Source organism: Phoenix dactylifera, chromosome 6 (assembly GCF_009389715.1).
Source record: "Phoenix dactylifera cultivar Barhee BC4 chromosome 6, palm_55x_up_171113_PBpolish2nd_filt_p, whole genome shotgun sequence".
Taxonomy (NCBI): Eukaryota; Viridiplantae; Streptophyta; class Magnoliopsida; order Arecales; family Arecaceae; genus Phoenix; species Phoenix dactylifera.
This window is the reverse complement of record NC_052397.1, coordinates 1,306,734-1,319,155: the sequence shown is the minus strand read 5'-3', so window position 1 is coordinate 1,319,155 and position 12,422 is coordinate 1,306,734. Positions and strand designations below refer to the sequence as shown.

The 12,422-nt window shown below is 35.8% G+C and overlaps 1 protein-coding gene across 2 annotated transcripts; it reads left to right on the top strand.

The window, feature by feature from the left end:
* The first annotated feature begins 1,321 nt into the window (after window positions 1–1,321).
* LOC103701983 (serine/threonine/tyrosine-protein kinase HT1-like) lies at window positions 1,322–7,161 on the top strand. Of its 2 annotated transcripts, XM_008784228.3 has the most exons (4): window positions 1,323–2,416; window positions 5,306–5,761; window positions 6,394–6,602; window positions 6,790–7,161. In XM_008784228.3, exons 1-4 carry the CDS (start codon window positions 2,054–2,056, stop codon window positions 6,878–6,880), a joined length of 1,119 nt encoding a protein of 372 aa, XP_008782450.2. In that variant the 5' UTR covers window positions 1,323–2,053; the 3' UTR covers window positions 6,881–7,161. The 2 variants fall into 2 exon arrangements, with proteins under 2 accessions (XP_008782451.2, XP_008782450.2); XM_008784229.4 differs by lacking the exon at window positions 6,394–6,602 and having other exon boundaries at window positions 1,322–2,416.
* The last annotated feature ends 5,261 nt before the right edge of the window (window positions 7,162–12,422 follow it).

Genomic DNA, 12,422 nt, shown 5'->3' with positions numbered 1-12,422 from the left:
AGTAGCTCGTTGACTCGCTATCAAAAAGGTTTTGTCATCATAAAGGACTCCATCAACCGACACCTCAAACATTTTATGACTAAGGACTACACCAACCACCTGCATTGCCCTTTTTAGGAATCTACTTGGGTCACGTAAAATTCGTCACACAAAAAGAAAATATCAAAATGCAACTGGCAAACAAGAAGCTTTATTAATTTTTTTAATGATCAAATTGAGTATGAATAGGGGTATTTGTAGGTTTTGACGTCTCTAACAAACCTATGGAGGTTATGATGCTTTTAGAGTCTAAAAAGAATAAGAAAAATAAGTCATAAGATACCAAAACTAAGAATCTCACTACTCTCAGCCTTTTAGAAGAATTTGTATTCTGACGATGATCTAGTTGCTGTCGGATTCCTTCCAAGCTAGTTATGGCACCTCAGATCAATTGAAGATTTATTATTATGGATTCAGAGTCTATCTTGGAGTAAGAATTGGAGCTTTCAAACGATAAAAGGTTGTCGTGGAATATCTTCTAATTTTGACTAGTGTACCATTGGTTGGCTTTTGATTCTGCACAGTTCACCATTAGTAGGGTTTCATGCTTGATTTTTTTGTTTTGGGTTTGGCTTGGTTCTTAAGCTTATTCCAATATAGTTTCCTATGCATCTATAACTCTCTTCAGCTGTAATAAAATATGACTATATTTACATTTTCTTTTGAGTTTTAGTTGTAAAACTTGTTATAAGATGATCTAGGATCAAATAACCATAGAGTTAATTGTTTCCAGCATGCATGGAATTGTTTTTTTGAGCAAAAGAGTGTTGTGCATTCTAGATTGATTCACTTACTATAATCAAGCATACCTAATATTACGACTTCTAGTTACGTTCCTTCGAAGTTTTGCGAAGCTTTGATGAGTCCTCACCATTATAATTTAATGATTTTGGCCAAATTTGGGGCAAGAGATCTATAAACAAAAACTTTAGATCAATTATTGTTATAACATGTTGGGCAAGATTCATATTTGATTTGGTCTACTAGTAATTTAAACATAACTTAGACCAAATATTGTCGATATACAATTATTGGTGGATTAGCTCCCATCCCTCTATCCCCTTTATATATATATATATATATATATATATATATATATATATATATATATATATATATATATATATATATATATATATGTTTCTATCTTTTTTTTTTTTTTTTTTTTGAGAGAGAGTGGTAATCTGGAAATAAAAGCCATGTTCATGGGCGGCAGTGATAGCAGAGTCGGCCTGACTCGGAAATGAAATCGTTTGTCCCCCAGCCTGGGCGGCGTCCCACGTTACTCCCCCCACCCTCCATCTCTCTCTCACACTGTGCTTGTTTCTTTCTCTCCTCTCTCTCTCTCTCTCCCTCTCCAAACCCTAGCCCCAATCCTAACCCTCCTCATTCTCGATTTCTCCACTCCCTATCATCAGAGGAAGATCCGGTTCCTCGGCTCCTCTACGTGAGCTATCGAGCTTACGGCTTGCCGTTTCTTCGCCTTTCTTTTAATCTCGTAAGAGGAAGGAAGAGGACCGGAAAAGTTTTCGGACGAATTATCGGGTTCTTTCGAATTTTCAAGGATTAATGAGAATTTCTTCCAGATTTTTCTGATTTTATTTCTTCATTTTGGCACGAGGCCGTGATTCTGCTCGGATCTGCGGTGATGTGAGAGTTCTGAGGCTCCGTAAGCTTCCGTTTGAGGTGTTCCATGGGGTTTGTCAGAACTGGCGAAATGTAGGCGAAATGGAGAGGGTTTTGGGTGCATCACCGAGCTCTCTGCTTGATTTGCACTTCAAGATGGCATCGCCTTAGCCTGGCTCAGGTTAACAGTCTGTGAAGAAAGTTCGATTTTTTTTTTTTGTCAGAAAGTTCCAATTTTTATCGGAAATTCTATGCGTGTTATTCATTGCGCGAGCATTGCTGTATTATTCGAGGTTTTTAAAAAGGAATTATTATTATTATTATTAGGGCGTTGGGGGGTTCTTTGGTTGTGGTTGATGGTTATTGTGAATACTGGTGATCTAAATCGATGAAGAGCTTGGATTGCTTTAAAAAGAACTTGAAAAGGAGCAAAAGACCAGAGAGGAAGCTCTCTCTTGGAGAGTACAGGAAGGCGGTGTCATGGTCCAAGTACCTGGTCTCTTCTGGTGCGGAGATTAGAGGTGGAGGGGAGGAGGAATGGAGTGCAGATATGTCCCAATTGCTCATTGGGACTAAGTTTGCTTCGGGGCGGCATAGCCGGATTTATCATGGGATATACAAGGATAAAGAGGTGGCCATTAAGTTGATAAGCCAGCCTGAGGAGGATGTGACTCTTGCTGCTTCTCTAGAGCAGCAGTTCACTTCGGAGGTTGCATTGTTGTTTCATCTCCGGCATCCTAACATAGTCACGGTAATCTTCTTATGCAAAGTTCCAGGTTTTAATTTATACAACTATCACCACTTGTATGGCATGGGGTATATGGAGAAGCAACGTTTGGATGCACATACTATTAGAGATTTTCTTTTAGTTGTAATTTATCATTCTCTAATTTAATGTTGAATTCAATGAAATTTTATGGATTCTAAACTTATTGCTTTATAACATGGGAGTCTAAGATACTACAAAAATATAGCACAAGAAACTGGTTTTGTATTCTATTTTTTGGACATATTAGGTTGGTACTCTCACTGATTTGGAGTAATTAAACATGGGAGAAATTAATGCTTCTAAAATCTCATAATTTGGCTGATGATGATTCTAGAATCTTGGATGTTAAATTCATCAGACACAAGTACTTATGCCATAAGCAAACAAGCCTTATCATTTCTATTCAGCATCAATTGTATTGTAGAATACTAATATTTCATCACTGCAAGCTTTTCAAATCCCTCTTATGAGTTCCATCCTTGGTTTATTAAGCCTTTAACCTATTGAGGATCTTGTTGAACCAAATCAGAGCAACCTCTTTACCAGAATTTGCTGGTATCTAATGGTCAGTTATCCAGTTCACAATCCTCTAACCCAGGAAATTATAACCTTCCATTTGTGTACTCATGTCTAACTCAATTAGTCTCACTCACTCCACTTTACCATTATCTTCATTTATATGCCCGATAATTTTGTTGTTAATAGCTTGTTCTCTTCAGTGATTCCTATCTTAGTATAAAACTCTCCTTATATGTAGTATTGTTGTTACATCTCCCTCTAATCCACCTCAATCGCATCTTTTGTATGTTTTTAAATCTTTCTGTTTCATCTGAGATAACTTGAAATTAGATAAAATGGCACCGTTGTGCTATCCCTTGGCTGTCAATTTTTACTGTATCATTTTCTTTTGTATATGCCACTAATGGTTGCCTCTTTATGTGGCAATTATGGTCGACTATTTACTGAACCCCTGTCCATCAATGTTTTCCTTTGCAGTTTCAGTTTGCTTTCAGCTTGACCTTCATCTTACCTTATTTTTTAACACTACATGATCCAAAAACGAGATGCTGTTTGTCTGTGGCTTATGTAAGATATCTTTGCTTTGGCGTAATCACTTCGAAACTCGTAATCGACCCTCCTCACAATCATATCTCATGACTTGTTGCTGCTCTTATCTCCTTTCCATATACTAATCATAGTCTTTCTTTAAATCCAGAAGTTATGCCTGTTCTTTTCCAGTTTGCAAAATCTTTTAACTACTTCTTCTTTAGTCCGCTACCTGTCACTTGGTTTATAACTTCATTAGGTGGTTCATGGGTTTATTCTTAATGTAGTCGCACAATTTGGACGTGAACTTCTTTTGCTAAAGATGGGAAGACACCCGATAGATTGCACATGTAAGAAATGGTTTTCAACCCAAGACCGCTCACTTGTACTGCAACCTCCATTCTTTTATCTTTTGCATCTTAGATCATTCTATTTTCATTGCTTTTTCTATTTTCACATTCCCTTTATTTATAAGAATTATTACATTGTTATCATTCCTTTCAATGTTTGCTTATTTTTTATACTTTGGATATTTAGAAGTAACTGGCTGTGTTTGACGTTTAACATTTCATAAGTTGGTTGGTTGTTTGTTGGTCCTGTAGTCTAACTTTATCCTCTTCAATTCATTAAAATCAAAACTTTCTTATCCATAATGCTGCGATGATAACCATGCATTCATCCTGTTATTATAAGATAAGCTTAATATAAGGTATAGAAGGTGAATGGTTCAGATAGTTACAGTAAGCCAATAAGCCCATGTGTCTATGCTTGTATCCCCTCACCGATAAAATTTAGATACATGTAAGCTGCTGGTGTATTTCATTGCATAAAAAACTATGTCTCATGAGCATTTCTAAACCACCCCCACAAACACACACACTCCCAACCCCGCTCCACCTTTTTCAAAAACTACAACATACCATGCTTAAAGAGTTTTCTCGTTATAAATGAGTATTGATGAAAGAGCGCATGAGTTGTTCAATAGTGCTAGAATTGGGAAGAAACAGAGTATAGAATGGATGGTGAACGAGGGAATTAATGGTCAAATGCATCGCCTACATGTGAAAAATCAAACTATTCACTAAGTTGCACCCTAGTTATGCAAAAAAGACATGCAAGTTATATAGAAAAGCATTTGGATGAATGTTTTATGGCATTTATTTTATCTATTTAAGTAAGAGATGATATCCTTGGCTGATACGATTGATAAAGATTGTTCTAGGAAGACCTAGAAGCTAGCGATGGCCATATGTTACCGAGACCCTTCAGTTTACTGAAGTGTTGAGCACCCCATAGATATGACACTGGTAAGGATCCACGAGAAGTTCCTACAGATTAGAAAGCTGGGGCACTTAGAGAAGTACATGCAGCCAAGACATACCAGGGTTCCATATGACAAAGTAGTAGAATTAGATTTGTTGGATTAGCAATCATTTATCATCACTGATAGCTCTTAGCAATCAAGCAAGATGAGAAGAAGATAAGTGGCTCAAAGATTCTACAAGAGAGGTATTGATGAATGGCCTGGACAGAGAGAGAATTTGAAGAGGAGGTACAACAAACTACCTTGCTACATGCCTGGCAAACATGGTGTCTATGCAAAAGATGGTAAAATGGAGCACCCACCAACCAGTGAGATCGAGCAAGATTCGTTAGGGTTCACCATTTGCAGAAGGAAACTTATATAAAGCTACATTGACTTATATGGGAAACTTTTAATAGATCCATTAATGCTAGTTTCTTCCACTCTCTTGCAAAAAAAATTTTCTTTCATGATCATCTTGACGTGATCAGGGTAATGCATGCACTTGTGTCTCTCTGCAGTTTGTTGCTGCATGCAAGAAACCTCCAGTTTTCTGCATCATCACTGAGTACATGGCAGGTGGTTCTCTTCGGAAATATCTCCACAAGCAAGAGCCTCACTCACTCCCTCTGAAGCTGGTCTTGAAATTATCCCTCGATATTGCTCGTGGAATGAATTATCTTCATTCACAGGGAATCCTCCATAGGGATCTGAAGTCAGAAAATATTCTTCTTGGGGAAGATATGTCTGTGAAGGTAGCAGATTTTGGAATCTCATGCTTGGAATCTCAGTGTGGCAGTGGGAAGGGGTTCACAAGTACTTATCGATGGATGGCCCCTGAAATGGTCAAGGAAAAAAGTCATACAAGGAAAGTTGATGTATACAGTTTTGGCATTGTCTTTTGGGAACTACTGACAGCGTTGATCCCATTCCAAGACATGACTCCTGAACAGGCTGCTTATGCTGTTGCCCAGAAGGTATGATTGTACAGGTTCCTATGATGTGATCATATATTCATAATTTGCATTAATTTCTAGCAAGTTCTTAGATGTCAGACACATCTGTATGGAGGTCTTTTCCTTTTTCTCTACTTCAGTGATTTTACATGGACCTCATTGGATAAGTTGCTCTTGGTTTCATGCTGATCAGGTTATTGTGTCTCTTTGATTGATATATTGTGCGTTGAAGATAAAATACAGTACGACCAACTGTGAAACAAGGACTTTATTGGTTTCTTTATCTCTTTACCTGTGGCCTGCTGCATATATGTTGCCACCTTATGGTTACTAGGTGGCAGCATGTGGAACTGGAAAGAGAAATAGTGTATGAACGCAACTTTGAGGGCCACTTTCCCCATGGTTGCCTAGTTATTCTTTGTATTTTGGTTTCATGGGTTGGTAGGTATATGTCAACTAGCGTTTATTATTATTACTACTATTACTACTACTACTACTACTACTACTACTACTACTAAGGTTCCTGTTTTTTGACTATGTTACTGAGTTAGCTAAAAACATTAATCTTCTTGTTTTAGCAGCATTCATTTGTTAATTTGTTAAGCTTGCTCTGTTATTCTTCATGTATATCTCAACTCCATGGATTGTTGCAGAATGCTAGACCACCTTTGCCTGCTGCTTGTCCTCTGGCATTAAGTCATCTCGTCACTCAGTGCTGGGCAACTAACCCTGATAAAAGGCCTCAATTTGAGGAGATCGTATCTATACTTGAGAGCTACAAACAAGCTTTTGAAAAGGATCCTGCATTTTTCTTGTCCTTCAAGCCTGTTCAGCAGCAGGCTTTGCTTGGATGCTTTCCAAGGTGTATTGCTGTTGGAAAGTCCTCTTCTCTTGGAGCATAAGACAATTCTCTATGTTTCTATGCAGTGTAACTTGTACCATATTTTTCCTATCATGCCAGTTTTCACTTAATGCTAGCCTCATGAATGAGATGAAGGCTTTACCATAATCTAGGTTTGTATCATTAAATTCTATGTTTACCTTCCCAGTATGCGACTGATATTGGAGAATTCAAGTCAGGGAGCAGGCAAAAGCAACAGGATAGAGGTGATAAAGCAAATGGACTGTCGTCTCTTATGAAAAAAAAGCGAGTTACCTTGTAGTGAGCTTGTTTCTTGATACAGAAGTTCTTGCAGGGCACAAGATGCATTGAGCTATCGTAATTCTAACATCATTGAAGCTCAAATTCAAGTGGAAATTGTGCTAGTGGTTTCTAGAACTTTTACAATTGTCATCTTAGATTTCTTTCTTTTGAGTTACTCTCAGGTTAAGAGGAGTCTTCTTTTAGTGTCTATGATACCTGGTTAACAGGAACATGCTTTGCTTTGAATCCATTTTTCATCCTCCTCCATTACTGTTTATCTGCTCCATTCAACTTTTGCTGATATCTGTAGTGCTTTCGTTAACTGACAACCACTGGATGGAAGAAGCATACAAACCAGTGTTTGTGGGTTTATTGGGATGGAAAAAAATCGATCACCAATGGCAGATAAAACTGATGAGGGATCACTTGGTGTTGGAAGTCAAGCAACTCTCTGTAGTGCAGAAGAACTTGACGAAGATTCCAACTTAGCTCGTGTTCCACTGAAGATTCCTTGGAGCCGCAAATGAATCTATCTGCACTACAAGGGCACAGGAACAGGTTAAGAATTTTAGCTTGAATTTTTTAAGTTTTAGAATTTTAGCTATGTTTTTTTTTTTGTTAGATTAAAACAAACTTTATAATTCTAAATCGTATACCACAACTATTGAAAAAATTATATTAATTTTAGCTATGATTTTTAGGCAAGATTTTTTTAAACCAAATATAGCCTTTAAAACAAAATTTACAATTCTAAATCCCATTTCATGCCAAATAAATTGTATTAATTTTAGCAATGATTTTTTTTTAAAAAAATTATAGCTAAAATTGTAGAATTGTAAAGTTTGTTTTAAAAGGGTAGATTTTTTAAAAAATATCATAGATAAAAATAATAAAATTTATTTGATAGCTTTGGGATAGGATTTAGAATTGTAAAGTTCACTTTAATTTTTAAATTATATGTAAAATTAATAAAATATTTGATACCTCTCTGATTTGATTGTAAACTGGGTTCAAATCTTACGGCTGTCAAATAAAATATTTTAAATTTTATCTATGTTTTTTGAAAATTTGAAAAAATTTAACAATTCTGAATCCCATCCCAAAGCTATCAAATATATTTTGTTATTTTAGTTGTGATTTTTTTAAAAATTATAACAGCTAAATAAAATTTACAATTCTTAATTTTAGCAATGACTTATTTAAAAATATAGCATTTAAAATAAACATTGCAATCAAATCTTGAAATTATCAAATAAATTTTTCTTAATATTAGTTATGATTTTTATGAAAACTAAAACAAACTTTACAATTCCAAATCCCGTCCCACATCCATCAAATAAATTTTATTAATTTGAGCTATATTTTTTTTAAAAAAAATTATAGCCTTTAGAATAAGCTTTACAATTCTAAATCTCATCCTACGGTCTCATGAGTTTATCTTTATGTGGAGACCAGTGTAGGTATGTATTTGGTCACATATCTATTGTACTGGAGATTTTAGGTACTTATATAGGATAAAAAAACCGAAATACCATCTTATTACTAGTCGTCAGATGAAATCCTGGATTTGTAAAATTATTAATAATATCAAAGTATTTTCGATTTATAACTTATGTGTGGCTAGGAGACACTACAACATGAGTCTTTTTGAGACTAATCACGAGCCACTCGTCATGTTTGTCATTAGATGTGGACTTTTAGGCCGACGAGAGAGTATGTGAGGATTGTGTTAAAGATTTTGCTATCTATGCAGGATGAAGAAGTCGAAATAATACATTTCAACTAGCTTTTTTCGATGAGGTTCAAAAATATTATCTTATACATGCTAATATAATTATAAAAATTATCCTCGAAGATAGATAGATAGTTAGGTACTCTTCCTATGAAATATAACAATTTATAAATAAAATAGATATGCTAAAGTGAGTGGTAGGAGTGATATAACACATCTAATGATAGATGGTCTTACCTAAACCCAGCTAGTTTTTGGTCCCCATCTAATGATAAATAATCCTACCTAAGCTCTTCTTCTTTTTTTTTTTTCCTATTTGCCATGCTTGCATCTATCCATTCACTTTCTTACCTACCAATCATTGATTCGGCTCATCTTCCTCGACCAAAAATCTCGAAGCTTACTTTATTGATCACTAAATTTAGGATTAAAATTTTTAGAATCATCATCATCATCATCAAGGCAGGAGATCTTGTTGGCAGCACTTGGCCAAGCATGGTACCAAGTTTCTTTCATTAATTGTTAAGCCATAAAAAGAAACGGTTGCTAGAGTTGCTCAACTTTACTCGGCAAACCCTACCATCCATCCAAGCCAAAGTCGTTAATGAGTTCATTCTATGATGTGGGGACCTATCCTGTTTGCCGGACCTGGCGGTAGGTGCATGTCATATGCCAAGCGTGAAGCTCTCCTAACAACACAAGGTACGAAGTTGGTCATTTAATCTCTACCAACCGGGGACCCTAAGACATTGGCAAGAAGATAGGGGAAGAAACGGATGAACAAAGTAAATGCTTGTGACAAGCAATTAAATGTCTGATGTTGGAACTGTACTCGCTGTTTTATGAATGACAATTTACTTCATCTATCGTAGGTTTTATCTGTGCATCTTAGATGGGTACAGATAATGGTAAAAGCTTTTTTAAATCCTATCACGATATATATAATTTTTTGCAAATTTCTTTCTCAAGACAAAAAAAAACTGATATGTATGGCAAAAAAAAAAAAAAAATTGTAGCTTTACCCATCATAATTCGTCCAACCCATCCTATCCTGCTCTGAGACATTGCACCTTCTATCCCGATCCAAAGTAAGTCCGGAATAGGTATGGATAATAGCCTTCTTGACCCATGTCCGACTTGTTGCCATCCATTGAAGGGGGCGAGAACCAAACCCTAAAAATTGGAGGTATCACGCGCATAACATTTTATTTTCTCAAAATAGAAAAAGCGTACATAGTATTTTTTTCTTAAAATGGTGATTTTTATAGGTTATTACAAACACAAAAGTTATCATCATAACATTACTATCAAACTTTTATATTCTTTGATTGGTTAGCTAATTGCCTGATCTGATATTCATTTTTCTTTGAATAAGGTTACGAGGGGTCACAAGCATTCATTCCTCGTAGTTTTTAAGATGAAAATAATTACAAACGTGGCAAACTATCTATCTTAAGATCTGAGAGCTTTTCCTCCAAAAGATCTACGAGCTCAATTCCATGGCAAAGCTCTATCACGCACTCGTTAAAATCAAGTTATCAAAACCTTCTATTTTTCACCAGGCCAATTGCTAATCTGTGTTAGATAAGGAACTCGCATGTTTAACTGCATGACATCACATATCTTTGCACACAGGCTTTATATGATGAATAATTTCTGCAGTACAGGAAGAAGGAGGCGTTGATAAGGTGTACAAGCAATGATTCTGAACTAAAGTCACAGCCAAGTACAAAACAAATTAATTTTTGGTTCAATTAAGTATAAATAAACTACCAAGAGTAATAAAGTTAAGATCACATGAAAAGGTAACAATATATATGCTCTTATAAAGTCTTCAACTACTGCATGGTGGCCAAGCACAGCTAATTGACATCAAATTAGAAGACAAAAATATTAAGCTAAAGATGTAACAAAAAAAAAAAAGCACGACAATTAAAGCGAACCATGCGAGAGTGGAAGGTAGGAGGTAGGCATCACCCATTCCTCTTTCATTCATTTCATCATGGGCGAGACAGTGACAGTTTTGCCATTCGTACGTAGAACTCAACCGTAGGGGCATGTATGAATTTGATATATACAAACGTTCGTTTTCTGGGTACACTCCATTTGAGAGGAGAAATCGGTGAAAAGGGAGTACGTTTAAGAAAATATGGACGTGCACATATGATTTCCATTCCTTTCCAATTTAAAAAGCGGTTCATGGATCTCTACCTACCGATCGCATTCCAGATTGGGGTCCACTAAACGAACGGCATAGATCTCATCAATCCTCCTGCACGACTGTCGGTGCAATCCCTCAGATGTCCGACGAAGAGTCCACTTCGTGCCAACTGGCTCCTTTCCAATCGTTTCAGCAGCTCCTCCGGTACATTTTATTGAACTGCTTCCATCACATGATCAATTTGTGAACATGTAGATGGATACTGTGTTAATTTGTCCTATCTGGAAGACTCGGTAACTTAAATTGTTCATGAGTAACAGCTGACTCGTGACGCAGCAACAAAAACGAAGGCGACTTCGACTTGGTACGCGGTTTTCGACCTTACAATCACAGCCGTAGGATGGTGTCGCTAGATGGGTCCACCGTCAACGGCCGACCAGATTAGAAGGACCACCGGAAACAGCTGGGCGGCAGTTATCAGCGCGTTGGGCGGCCGCGATCGAGACCTCCCGCCCAATTCTCTGACATCCACCACCCCGTCTCCCATGACCGCCCCGTGACCTCACCGCCGCCCACGTAGCGGCCCTTGCAATTTGCACTAAAATATCAAAATATCCTCCTTTTTTACCTATTTGATCTCTTATTCAGGTGTATAATTTTATCTAATGAGAGATCTAAAAACGAGCAACGCTACATTACTATAGTTTATACCGTGCATGGACAACTCTCTAGCCAAATATAATGGGTTGGTTAATTGTAGAGCTTTTAAGTCACTTATTATAGGCTCGATTAAGTATCCATGCGCGCATTATCGACACATACAAATATTTTTTAATTAAACATATATTGTTGATATAACAAATGCGTTACTATTACTAATAGTCATTATAATTACTACTACATCATATAAAGATAGTTGAAGATTGGATGAGGTAGCTGTGGTCCGTCTTTATACATGTTTTTTTTTTTTTTGTATTGGTATCCATCATTATCAATCATCTATTAAGAAGAAGGTAGTAGCAACTAATTTTTTTTAAAAAATAATAAATTATAAAAATCTCTTTAAGATTAGAGGTAAATTACACTTACGTCCAATAATATGAAAAATCTATTTTTACCCTCTTTCGATATTTTAACACATAGCTTAATAGAACTTCAGTCAAAATATTAACTTAAATAGGACCCAAATGCCATATCAGACTTTTTTTTAAAAATAATAAATTACAAAAACTTCTCTAAGATTAGAGATAAAATACACTTACGTCCAATAGTATGAAAAATCTATTTTTATCCTCTTTCGATACTTTAACACATAGCTTAATAGAACTTCAGTCAAACTATTAACTTAAATGGGATCTAAATGCCATATCAGAATAATTTTTTAAAAAATTTGTCAAAATAATTTTACATGATATAACAACTACCGCAAGCATTCTCCTTTCTATTTATGAACAATTTTGATTTTTCGTATGAGATAAATGGATCCACTAACACTGTTAATTTAAATATAAATTTTATAAATGATTGGGCATAAGCATCATAAATATAAATTTTAGTAAGATTTTTATAATTTACTTTAAAAAATTTGTATTTACGTGGAAGATGGTCTTGATCTGGATTAGATCAAATAATAATCGACTATTAC

What these genes read in the sequence shown, in the direction of transcription:
- LOC103701983 (XM_008784228.3), top strand. Translation starts at nt 2,054, where the DNA reads ATGAAGAGCTTGGATTGCTTTAAAAAGAACTTGAAAAGGAGCAAAAGA. An exon ending in CTTATGCTGTTGCCCAGAAG is followed by an intron (nt 5,762 to 6,393) that starts GTATGATTGTAC and finishes GGATTGTTGCAG; the next exon opens with AATGCTAGACCACCTTTGCC. An exon ending in TTGCTTGGATGCTTTCCAAG is followed by an intron (nt 6,603 to 6,789) that starts GTGTATTGCTGT and finishes TTACCTTCCCAG; the next exon opens with TATGCGACTGATATTGGAGA.